Source organism: Loxodonta africana, chromosome 7 (assembly GCF_030014295.1).
Source record: "Loxodonta africana isolate mLoxAfr1 chromosome 7, mLoxAfr1.hap2, whole genome shotgun sequence".
NCBI lineage: Eukaryota > Metazoa > Chordata > Mammalia > Proboscidea > Elephantidae > Loxodonta > Loxodonta africana.
In genome coordinates, this window is record NC_087348.1 from 83,469,935 (window position 1) to 83,483,086 (window position 13,152).

Consider the following 13,152-nt stretch of genomic DNA (forward strand, 5'->3'; position numbering starts at 1 on the left):
TTTTTCATAAGAACGAGCCATAGGAAGATGTGAGAATTACTAGCTAATTTTCCCCAAGGATAAATACTATTTTCAGCCCAATGTGTATGTATTTTCTGGTTTGTAAAATAGATCACAATACTATTTGTATCAATTTAACTGATTTATTAAATTGTGGGAAAATGGAGAAGCATATATTTATAACATGTAAAAATATATAGAAATTACTAAATCTATTTTTAATTATATACTTTGACCCTTTAGAACCATACTTTTGACTTTTCAATATAGTCACATTTGATTTCAGGGAACTTAAGTACCTTTCAGGTAGAAAATTTTCTGGATTCTCCTTCGTATCTGCTGAGTCTTGATACTATAAATAATAGGGTTCATCAAGGGTGGGAAAAGGATATAGATGTTTCCCATAAGAACATGAACCAGTGGTGAGAGGTGTTTCCCAAAGCGATGCACCATGGTCAGACCAATAATTGGGACGTAGAAAACCAAAACAGCACAGATATGAGATACACAAGTCTGCAAGGACTTGATCCTCTCCTCCGGAGATGCAATGCCTAAGACCGTATGCAAAATCATGATGTAGGAAATAAGTATGAGAGCCGCGTCCAACAATAGGTTGCTGATTACCAGGAACAGACCGTAGATGCTGCTGAAATGGACATCTGAACAGGCCATTCTAATTAAATCTTGGTGTAGGCAGAAAGAGTGAGAAAGAATGTGGGGACGACAATAATTTAAGAATTTCAGGCGGATAATGACTGGAGGTATGAGTAAAGAACTCCTACCTAAAATGGCCATTCCGATTTTCATGATTTTGTCATTATTTAGGATAGAGGAGTAGTGTAATGGGTTGCAAATAGCAATGTAGCGGTCAAGGGCCATAGCAAGAAGGACAGAGGACTCCATGAAGGACAGACCATGGATGAAATAGGACTGTGCAATGCAGGAATCCAAGGTGATCTCTTTAATGAGGCCCAATAGGGTCCCCAGCACAGTATGCACTGTGGACAGCCCCATGCACAGGTCTGTGAAGGCAAGCATGGCCAAGAAGTAGAACATGGGTTCATGCAAGCTCAGCTCAGTCTGGATAACATGAAGCACCATGCAGTTTCCCAGGAACACCATGGCATAGATGGAGGAGAAAGGGATGAAGATCCAGAGGTAGTCAACTTCTATGCCAGGAAAACCAGTGAGAACAAACCTGGAATCACTGAAGTTGGATATGAAGGTCATAGATATTAATTGATGATTGAAAATATTTCTAGAGAGATATAGTCAATTAGATGGGTTCATGATTCTCAAATTGCTAAGAGTGATGTTCTGCTTTTCAGAAGAAAATAAAATATAATTCAATTTAGTTTTGTGTCATAAACTCAGAAAATTAGAGAGCTTATGTATTATTTTACTGATTACTCTTTAGGGCAAAATCTTTCTAGACAGAATTTCTAGTGCTAGTGACTAATGATGCCCGAAAAGCAAGGAGTTTTATGCAGAAGCAGGAATAGTAATGGGGACTTGGGATTTGGATATGGAACTGGACTTCTGGGAGTCTCTGTTATTTACTGAAGGAAGATAATGTATGACAAAAGGTATGCATTGCTGCCAGAACTGTAACACTCACAGGGGAATATGAATAGAAGGGCAATTTTCTTCTTGGTTACCACAACTGTTCCTTCTACTACACCCAATAGGTCATAAGATCCCAAAGGAAAGAGAACTGGCAAAATTAATCTAATTTGGAAGATCATAAAATTAGCTCAAGAAAAAAGAAACTAAATGGAATCAGAAGCTTTTTGCACATACAAACTTATTTAACTCCTCTTTAATTTAGTTAAGTATTTAGTTACTTATTTTGATGCAGGAAGCATCAAAAGAAGATGGAAGGAGTACACAAAGTCACTATACCAAAAATAATTGGTCAACATTCAACCATATGATCAGGAACCGATGGTACTAAAGGAAGACGTTTAAGCTGCACTGAAGGCAATGGTGAAAAACAAGGCTCTAGGAATTGATGGAATACCAAATGAGATGTTTCAACAAATGAATGCAGTGCAGGAAACACTCACTCATCTATGCCAAGAAATTTTGAAGACAACTACCTGGCCAACTGACTGGAAGAGATCCATGTTTATGCCTGTTCCAAAGAAAAGTGATTCAGCTGAAAGAGGAAATTATCAAACAATATCATTAATGTCACACCCAAGTAACATTTTGCAGAAGATCATTCAAAAGCAGCTTCAGCATGATATTAACGGGGAACTGCAAGAAATACAAGCCAGATTCAGAAGAGGATGTGGAACAAGGGATATCATTGCTGATGTCAGATGGACCCTGGCTGAAAGCAGAGAATACCAGAAAGATATTTACCTGTGTTTTATTGACTATGCAAAGGCATTAGCCTGTGTGGATCATAACAAACTATGAATAATATTACATTGAATGTCAACTTAAGTTTGAATGATCTAAATATGCTATTTAATATGCAGAGATTAAAACAAGGCCTAAATATATATTGTCTACAAGAAACCCATCTTAAATTTGAAAACATAGATAGGTTAAAAGTAAAGGAATGGAGAAAAATATGCCATGCCAACTAATTAAAAGAAAGCTAGGTGATGCAGTGAAAGCTGTCAAAGAAGAACTTATAGCAATAAACGTCTACGTAAAAAAGGAGAAAAATCTCAGATTAACAACCTAATTCATCAACTCCAGGAGATTGGAAGAGAAGAGCAAACTAAGCCTAAACCTACCAGAAGAAAGTAAATAAGAAAGGTGAGAGCAGAAATAAATACAAAGTAAAAGAGAGAAACAATAAAACCAGAAGTTGGTTCTTTGAAATGATGAACAAAATTGACAAACTTTTAGCTAGGCTGACAAAGAAAAGAAAAGATGCAAATAAAATAAAAAATGAAAAAAAAGAATATTATAACTGACCTGACAAGAATGAAGAGAATTATAACAGAATATTATGAACAACTGTGCAGCAAAAAAGTGGATAACCTAGATGAAATGAACAAATTCTTAGAAGCACACAACCTATGCAAACTGACTCAAGAGGAATGAGAAAATCTCAACAAACCCATAACAAGTGAAGGATCAAATCAGTTATCTAAAGCCTCCCAACAAAAATAATTCCTGGATCAGATGGCTTCACTGGGGAATTCTATCAAATATTTAGAGATGAATTGACAGTACTGATTAAACTCTTCCAAAAGACAGAGAAGGAAGAAATACTCCCTAATTCATTCTATGAAACACACGTAACCCTGATATCCAAACCAGACAAAGACACCACAAGAAAAGAAAATTACAGGCCAATATCTCTTATGAATACAGATGCAAAAATCCTCAACAAAATAATAGTGAACAGAATCCAACAGCATGCTCAAAGACTCATAAACCATGAATAAGTGAACTTTATTTCAGGAATGCAGGGATGGTTCAACATTAGAAAATCGATCAACGTAATACACCACATCAATAAAACAAAGGGAAATAACCACGTGATCATCCCTATGGATGAAGAAAAAGCATTTGATAAAACCCAACAATTTTTCTTGATGAAAACCCTAAAGAAGGTTGGAATAATAGAAGAGGAATTCCTCAATTTGGTTCAGGGCATATATAAAAAGCCAACAGCCAACATTATACTTAATGGAGAAAGACTGAGAGTTTTCCTCTTGAAATAGGGAATAAGTCACAGGTGCCAGCTCTTACCACTTGTCTTAGTTATCTAGTGCTGCTATGACAGAAATATTGCAAGTGAATGGCTTTAACAAAGAGAAATTTATTTCTTCACAGAAAAGTAGGCTAAAAGTTCAAATTCAGGGCATCGGCTCCAGGGGAAGGCTTTCTGTCTCTGTCAGCCATCTCATCAATCTTCCCCCAGACTAGGGCCTTCTCTGCACAGGGATCCCAGGTCCAAAGGACACACTCTGCTCCCAGCACTGCATTTTTGGTGGTATGAGGTCCCCAACTCTCTGCTTGCTTCCCTTTCATCTCTTAGAAGATAAAAGGTGGTACAGGCCACACCCCAGGGGAACCCCCTTTAAATCAGATCAGGTATGTGACCTTAGTAAGGGTATTACAATCCCAACTTAATCCTCTTTAACATAAAATTACAATCACAAAATGGAGGACAACCATAGAGTATTGGGAATCACGGCCCAGCCAAATTGATATACACATTTTTGGGGGGACATAATTCAATCCATGACACCACTTCTATTCAATATTGCATTAGAAGTCCTGGCCAGAGCAATACCACAGGAAGAAGAAATTAAATGTACCCAGACTGGAAAAAATGAAGTTAAATTATCTCTATTTGCAGATGATATGATCCTATATATATATAAAAAAAAAAAAAAAAACTAGTGCCATCAGTACATATAGAAAACCTCAAATAATCCATGAGAAAACTTCTAGAGCTAATAGAGGAATTTAGCAACTTTGTAGGATAAAAGGTCAACAAATAAAAATCAGTTGGGTTTTTATACACCAGTAATGAGAAATCAGAAAGGGAAATTAGGGAAACAATTAAATTTACAATAGCATCTAGGAATAAATCCAGCAGGGGATGTGAAGGACTTATACAATGAAAACTATAAAGCATTGCTGAAGAGATTAAGATGTCAATACTATGCAAAGTGATCTATAAATTCATTGCAATCCTGATCAAAATTCCAACAGCCTTCTTTACAGAAGTAGTAAAACCAATCTTCAACTTTATATGGAATGGAAAGATGTCCTGAATAGCTAAAAGTGTTGAAAGACAAGAACAACGTAGGAGTACTCACACTTCTGGTTTTAAAACATACTATACAGCTACAGTAATCAAAACAACATGGTACTGGTATAACAATAGATGCATATATCAATGGTATAGAATTGAGAGTCCAGAGATAAACCCACACATTTATGGTTAACTGATTTTTGACAAGGGTGTTAAGTCCATTTGAAGGGGAGAGGAGAGTCTCTTCAATAAATGGTGCCAGGAAATTGGATTGCCACATGCAGAAAAATGAAACAGTATCCACGCGTTACACCATACACAAAAACAAATTCAAAATGAAATAAGGACCTAACTGTGAAAACTAAAACCTTAAAAGTCTTAGAAGAATAAGCAGGGACAATACTGTCAGGCCTAGCTTTCAACAATAAATTATCTTACATAAAAACAAAAGCACAAACAGCAAAAGACAAAATAAATAAATACCCACTGTCATTGAATCAATTTCGACTCATAGCAACCCTGTAGGGTTTCCAAGGCTGTAAATCTTTATAGAAACAGACTACCATATCTTTCTCTGGAGGAGCCGCTGGTGGTTTCGAACTGTTGACCTTTCAGTTATCAGTCAAATGCTTTTGACCACTGTGCCACCAGGGCTCTAAAAGTAAATAAATAAGACCTCACAAAAATTAAAAACTTTTGTTGATCAAAAGATTTTGTTAAAAAATTGAAAAGACAAGCTACTGACTGGAAGAATATCTTTGGAAACCATATATCAGACAAGAATCTAATAAACAAAATATATATGAAATATTGACAACAACAAAAAGACAACCCAGTCATAAGATGGGCAAAGGATTTAAAAAGACATTTCATCAAAGAGGCTATTCAAATGGATACCAAATGGATAAAAAGATGCCCAACATCATTAGCCATCAGAGAAATGCAAATCAAAACCACAGTGACAGACCATTGTACTCTCACTAGGATGGCTAAGAAAAAACAAAAACAAAAAAACAGAAAGTAACAAATGTTGGCAGGGATGTGGGGAAATTGGAACCCTTATCCATTGCTGGTTAGAATGCAAAATGGTACAACAGTTTTGGAAAACACTGTTGCCTTTCCTCAGAAAAACTAAAAATAGAACAACCATACCAAACCACTGAACCCATTGCCATCGAGTCCATTCTGACTCACAGCAACCCCATAGGATTGACTAGAACTGCCCCATAGTGTCTCCAAGGAGAAGCTGGTGGATATGAACTGCTGACCTTTTAGTTAAAAGTCCTAGTTCTTAACAACTGTGCCACCACAGTTTCAGAACAACAATATGACCTAGCACTTTCAGTCCTATGTATATACCCAAAAGTCTTGAAAACAGAGACTGAAACAAAGACTTGTAAGCCAATGTTCATTGTAGTACTATTCACAATATTCAAAAGGTGTAAACAATCTACATGCTCATCAACAGATGAATGGATAAACAAACTGTGGTATATACATACATTGGAATACTACTCAGCCCGTGGGAGAAATTAAGTCTCAATACATGCTAAGGTATGAATGGAGCTTGAAGACATTATGCTGAGCAAAATAAGCCAATCACAAAAGCACAAATATTATATGACCTCATTTATATAAAAAGACAAGAAAAGGCAAATGTATAGAGGCCAAAGCTTATTAGTGGTTACCAAGGGTGGGGGGAGTGGGAAAGGAGGGTTAATAGTGATGGAAAAATTACATTGATTATGGGTAGGGTTGCACAGCTGGATATTATAATACCTGTGAATAAGTTGATAAGTTGGACCCCTATAAAATGCTGAATTGGCAAAACTCATGTGCTGGATATATTTACAACAACTACAGAAAAAAAAAAGTAGTGCTGAGGCTGCTTATGGACAATCAAACATGTGATAGGATGTGATGGGGTTTTGTTTCTTGGTTTGGAGGTTTAGGGACATGGTTTCATGGATATGAAACTAGGCTAACTGGGCTAATAATATGTTAACTGGGCTAATAACATGTTTAGTGCTTCTTTTCTACCTCCTAGTTCATTTTGTAGTGCCTGGAGTCTTAAAAGTTTGCAAGTGGCCATTCAAGTCACAATTGGTCTCTATTCACCTGGAGCAAGAGAGGAAGAGAGTCAGGAGTAGGAGGATATGAATTTGTGGCTAATTGACTCTATGATAAACTACCTCCTTTGCCATGAGACCAGAAGAAATGGATGATGTCTAGCTACTGTTAGTGAACATTTTGATCAAAGATTCCATGGACAAATTCTGATCAAAAGGGCGACAATGTAGAACAGGATTTCAAATTCTCATGGACTCTAGACTTTCTGGAACCATGGAGAGTAGATGAAACCCTAAAACTATGACTCTGAGATAATCTTCAAACCTTAAACCAAAAGTATTCCCTGCAGTCATCTTCGAACCAAACAATAATTTAGCTTAACTTGTAAAAAAAAAATTCTTCCTTGAACATTATGTACTTTTAACAACTATCTATATGGGCTCAAATTGACAACAGCAACTCAAAAGATTAGATAGTAAACTTATGGGGCAGTGAGTTTATGTTAATGAGAGAGGGATAACTCAGAAAAGGAGAGTGAAAATGGTTGCACAACTAGAAGAATGTAGTCACTGTCACTAAATTGTACATGTAGAAACTGTTGAATTGATGTATGTTTTACTGTGTATGTTCTCAATGACAACAAAATAAGTAAAATTTAGAAGGAAAAAAGAAAGCTGGTACAGTTATATGAATTTCAGACAAAGCAGACATCAGAACAAAGGTAAATAGCATAGGAAACCCTGGTGGAGTAGTGGTTTAGTGCTACAGCTGCTGACCAAAGGGTCGGCAGTTCGAATCTGCCAGGCACTCCTTGGAAACTCTATGGGGCAGTTCTACTCTGTCCTAATGGGTCGCTATGAGTCGGAATCGACTCGATGGCACTGCCTTTGGTTTGGTTTTGTATAGCAGCATAACCTAGTAATAAAGGGATCAGTTCTTGAATTAGACGTAACAATTCATGGTGTGTATGAACTTAACAACAAAGTGTCAAAATAGACGAGGCATATACTGACAGACCTTCAAGGAAAAATAGACAAATCCACTACAATAGCTGGAGACTTCAATAATCTTCTCTCAGTAACTGATAGACAAGCAGCCACAATATCAATAAAGACATAGGTCACCTAAACTGTATAATCAATCAACTTGATGTAATTAAGATTTATAGAAAACTCCACTAAACAAGTAAAAAATAAATATTCTTCTCAAGCTCATATGAAACACTCACCAAAACGGACCATATTCTGGGCCATAAAATGTACCTTAAAAAATAATATAAACCATATCCTCAGACCATAATGGAATTAAACTACAAATCAGAAACAGAAAGATAGTTGACAAATGTTTGGAGATTAAAGAACATACTAACATACTTTTAAACTGCATATAGCCAAAGGAAAATCTCAAGAGAAATTAAAAAAAAATTGAATTAAATGCAAAGACAATTTATGAAAATTTGTGAGACTCAGAGAAAGCAGAGAAACACTTAGAAATCTATAGCGTTAAATGAATATAGTAGAAAAGAAGATCTAAAATTACTAACCTAAGCTTCCACATTAGTAAATTAGAGTCAGAAGAAAAATTTAACTCAAAAGCAAGAAGAGAAAAATAAATAATAAAAATCAGAGTAGAAATCAATAATATTAAAAATAACAAAGCAATAGAAAAGATAAAAACAAAAGCCAGTTTAAAAAATCCATAAAATTCATATTGTAATCAACATCCTAAAAAAGCAAAGGAAATATAGAAGTTATCAAGGATTTCATTTTACTTGGATTCATAATCAACGTCCATGGAAGCAGCAGTCAAGAAATCAAATGATGTATTCCATGGGGCAAATCTGTTGCAAAGGAGCTCTTTAAAGTGTTAAAAAGCAAAGATGGCACTTTGAGGACTAAGGTGCACCTGACTAGAGCCATAGTATTTTCAATCACCTCATATGCACGTGAAAGCTGGAAATGAGTAACGAAGACCCACGATGAATCCATGTATTTGAATTATGGTGTTGGTGAAGAATATTGAAGATACCATGGACTTCCAGAAGAATGGACAAATCTGTCTCTGAAGAAGTACAGCCAGAATGCGCCTTAGAAACAAGGATGGCAAGACTTTGTCTTATGTACTTTTGGAGTGTTATCAGAAGTACCAGTTCCTGGAAAAAGACATCATGCTTGCTAAAGTAGAAGGCCAGTGAAAGAGAGGAAGACCCTCAACAAGATGGGCTGACACAATGGCTGCAAAAATGGGCTCAAACATATAGCTATAACTGTGTGGATGTCACAGGACCATGTAATGTTTTGTTCTGTTATACATAGGGTCATTATGAGTCAGAACCAATTCGATGGCAACTAACAACAATAAAAATAACAACAGGGTAACAGAGAAAAGATAGACATTACTAATAACAGAATTGAAAGAAATATCATCACAACTGATCCTATAAACAGGAAAGGATAATAAAGGAATACCATAAATGACTATGTCCTCAAATTTGAAAACTTAGATGAAAAGAACCAATTCCTTAAAAGATAGAAAACTACCAAATCTCACTCACAGAGAACTAAATACTCCATGTCTATTAAAGATATTGGATCAATAATTAATAACTTTCCTAAAAAGAAAACACCAGGCCTAGATGGTTTCACTTATGAATTCTAAAAACATTTAAGGAAAAATGATACCAATTATCTACACTCTCTTCCAGAAAATGGAAGCAGATGGAACATTTTCTAATTCATTCATAGAGGCCAACATTACCTAGGTATTAATTTTCAGCTGTGCAGTTGAGTTTCCCTCCCTTGATGATTCGAGAAGTTCTTTGGACTCTGGGGAATATGCTACCATTTATACATTTCTCACAATCCCAGGAAATTTGTAGCCTGGAAGTGGCCAGGCAGAAGTACTCACTTGCAACATCCCCAGCCAGGGATTAGCAGTTTCCCTGGAGCCTGGGTTCGCCTATCTCACAGAAGGCTCATCACGCCTTCCTCATAAAACTGAGTGCTCTGACTCCCTGTGACAGAAAGGCTGTTAAAGGAGAAAGTATCAGTGGCTAGCTTAGGAACACTGATATTTGTGGCACAAATGGCTCAGAGAGACCAACCATGAACACTGTTAACAATCTAATTTGCCTAAAATGATCAGGACACTGATTTGCTCCTGTAATCTCTAACACCAAGGAGGTTCCCTGTGAAGTCATTTCATGATGCAATTTCTCCTGAAGAGCTGAACATCCCTGGAACTCTACAGTTAGTTTTACCTGTACTATACTCAGGGTGGCTGTGTTATAGTTGGCTGTTCTCAAAGACAGGTTTAAAAAAAAGAAAAAAACTGAGTAGTATTCATTTCATCTTGAAAATTCCCTTAAAATATTCATGTCTTCTTCTCCAGCTTCCATTATAAATTCCTCAGTATTCATCCTCACAGGGTTCCCTGGCCTGGACAAGCACTATCCTTGGTTCTCAATTCCCTTCTCCTCAATCTATGCCATGGTGTTCCTAGGAAACAGCATGGTGCTCCATGTAATTCGTACTGAGCCGAGCCTACACCAGCCCATGTTCTACTTCCTGGCCTTGCTGGCCATCATTGACCTGTGCATGGGGCTGTCCACAGTGCATACGGTGCTGGGGGTCCTGTGGGGGCTAAGCCAGGAGATCAATCTGGGTATCTGCATTGCGCAGACTTATTTTATCCATGGTCTGTCTTTCACAGAGTCGGGAGTTCTACTTGCCATGGCCTTTGATCGCTTCACAGCAATTTGCAATCCTCTGAGATATGCATCTATTTTGACTAATAGTAGAATCATTCATTTCATGATGACCATTTTGATGAGAAGTTCTTTGTCTATTCTTCCTGTCATCATTCGTTTAAAGTTCCTCCATTACTGCCATCCTCATATCCTCTCCCACTCTTTTTGTCTGCACCAGGATCTACTCCGGCTGGCCTGCTCTGACATCCGCTTCAACAGTTTTTATGCCCTGGCTCTGGTGATTTGTACCTTGTTGTTGGATGCTGTCCTTATTCTCATCTCCTATGTTTTCATTCTGCACACAATATTGGCAATTGCATCCCGGGAGGAGAGGCTCAAGTCTTTGCAGACCTGTGTTTCCCACATCTGTGCTGTACTGGTTTTCTACATCCCCATCATTGGTCTCACCATGGTACACCGCTTTGGAAAGCATCTCTCACCTTTGGTTCATGTTCTAATGGGCAATATCTATATCCTCTTTCCACCCCTGATGAATCCAATCATCTACAGTGTAAAGACTCAGCAGATTCGAAGCAGGATGAAGAAATGGTTTTCTCTAAAAATGTTTTGACACTGTTGAATCTCTGTGAAAATACAGTGAAACTGTTAAATTGGCATGGGTAAGAAAGATTTAAGGTCAAAATAATAGTGCTAGTTTCTATATGGGCAACAATTTACAATCTGAATACTACTTTCTAAAACTTTTTTGTTATTGTGTGATGACTCAAGTGATAAATAACTTAAGTGGCTTGCTAATGCAAGAGAGATAATAGAACTGTTTTGTCAAACCACATTCCAAAAAATGTTTCCTAAAGTTTGCTGTAGGGTAATCATAACTATTATGGGCATGACAATAAGAATCTTTACATTTTCATACAATGATGGTTGCCATAGGAAAATTGTGTTACTCTGAGTCTATCAATACTTTCATTCCACACACTTTTACCTACAATTGTGGAATGTGCCACCTATTGTTTAGATTATTAAGGTAATGATGATCAGAATACCCGATACAGTGAAACTGGACTTTTCTCATTCTTCTAAGGGAGAGGTGAGTACATCTGAAACTCTGATGTTGAACCTTCCCTCCACTCTATTCTCTTTTTCTCTCTCTTTTGGTTTTTTACTTATTAGTGACTTAATGCAAGTCCATTAAAAGCAATCATGGAATAAAAAGATTTATAATCCCTTGATCCCAAAGATTTGCTTTTTAATTTCTTTCCATGAATTTAAAAAGTCAGCTTATTGCATATACTTTTAAAGTTTTTAAAATAGACTTTATTTTTAGATCGGTTTTAGATTTACAGAAAAGTTGTCCAAGAAGTACAGACAGTTCCCATATAGCCTTCTTATCCCTGGGTGCTGATTATCCTATTATCAACACCTTGCATTCCTGTGGTACACTTGTCACAATTGGTGAACTGATTTTGATACATTATTATTAACTGAGATCCATAGTTTACATTGTTGTTGTTAGGTACCATCAAGTCAATTCCAACTCATAGCCACCCTATAGGGCAGAGTAGAACTGTCCCATAGGATTTCAAAGAAGTGCCTGGTGGATTCAAACTGCCAACCTTTTGGTTAGCAGGCATAGCTCTTAACCACTACACCACCAGTGTTTCCATAGTTCACATTAGTGTTTACATTTGTGTTGCATCATTCCATGGGTTTTGCAAAATGTATAGTCTCCTGTGTCCACCATTACAGTATCATATAGAAAAGTTTCACTGCCCTAAAAATGCCCTTTGCTGGACCAATTCCTCTGCCCTTTCGCCTGGCAACTAATGATATTTTCACTCTCCCTATAGTTTTTCCTGGAAACCCTGGTGGTGTGCTGGTTAAGTGCTATGGCTGCTAACCCAAGGGTCGGCAGTTCGAATTTGCCAGGAGCTCCTTGGAAACTCTATGGGGCAGTTCTACTCTGTCCTCTAGGGTCGCTATGAGTCGGAATCGACTCGATGGCACTGGGCTTTTTTTTTTTTTTTTTTATGGTTTTTCCCTTTCAAGAATGTCATATAGTTGGAATGATACAGTTAATAGCTTTTTTTGTATGTAGCTTTTTCAGACTGGCTTCTTTCACTTAGAAATATACATTTAAGGATCCTGCATGTTTATTTGTGGCTTTATAGCTTCACATATATTTTTCATCCCACATTTTTTTTCACTTACTATTGTGTCATCAGGATTTACCTATGGCACATTTACTTTTTCATAACATCTTCAAGAAAGGAGTTACACTTGGAAACTATTGCAGAAACACAGTTGAGAATGGATCGTGGTGTCAACTAGAATAATGGTTGTGGGAATGGAAATACGAAAACATATTTGAGTGATAATTAGGCTGTATAAACACACTGTAATAACTGATTGGCTGTAGGTTGGTGAAGAGAGGGAGGCTTTGAAGTTGATGTTCAGGTCTCTGATTTGTGAAATTAAATGAATTTTGGTGTCATTCAGTGAGATAGTAACCGAAGTAAGAAGAGCAGTTCTTACACAAGGAGATAATGAAGCCTTTGAACATATTAAGTGGGAGGTGTCTGTGGAACATTTATTAATATTCATTCAAAAATATTAAGGGAGAATCCTTGGGTTCTAGATA

General features: G+C 36.9%; 2 protein-coding genes across 2 annotated transcripts; one reads left to right on the plus strand and one right to left on the minus strand.

Moving 5' to 3' along the window:
- Nucleotides 1–291: 291 nt before the first annotated feature.
- Nucleotides 292–7,155, minus strand: LOC100671892 (olfactory receptor 51V1-like). Its single transcript, XM_064289500.1, has 2 exons — nt 7,127–7,155; nt 292–1,258 (listed from the first exon to the last, which is right to left on the minus strand). Exons 1-2 carry the CDS (start codon nt 7,153–7,155, stop codon nt 292–294), a joined length of 996 nt encoding a protein of 331 aa, XP_064145570.1.
- Nucleotides 7,156–10,087: 2,932 nt separating this feature from the next.
- On the plus strand, nt 10,088–11,218 carry LOC100671608 (olfactory receptor 51V1-like). The gene has a single exon (XM_023540585.2). The coding sequence runs from the start codon at nt 10,177–10,179 to the stop codon at nt 11,119–11,121; it is 945 nt and encodes a 314-aa protein (XP_023396353.2). The 5' UTR covers nt 10,088–10,176; the 3' UTR covers nt 11,122–11,218.
- The last annotated feature ends 1,934 nt before the right edge of the window (nt 11,219–13,152 follow it).

Excerpts from the sequence above, each read along its gene's own strand:
- LOC100671892 (XM_064289500.1), bottom strand. The coding sequence starts at position 7,155 with ATGACTGCAGGGAATACTTTTGGTTTAAG. Across the intron at positions 1,259-7,126 it reads GGGAATACTTTTGGTTTAAG|AAATATTTTCAATCATCAAT; the intron begins GTTTGAAGATTA and ends ATATCTCTCTAG.
- LOC100671608 (XM_023540585.2), top strand. The coding sequence starts at position 10,177 with ATGTCTTCTTCTCCAGCTTCCATTATAAATTCCTCAGTATTCATCCTC.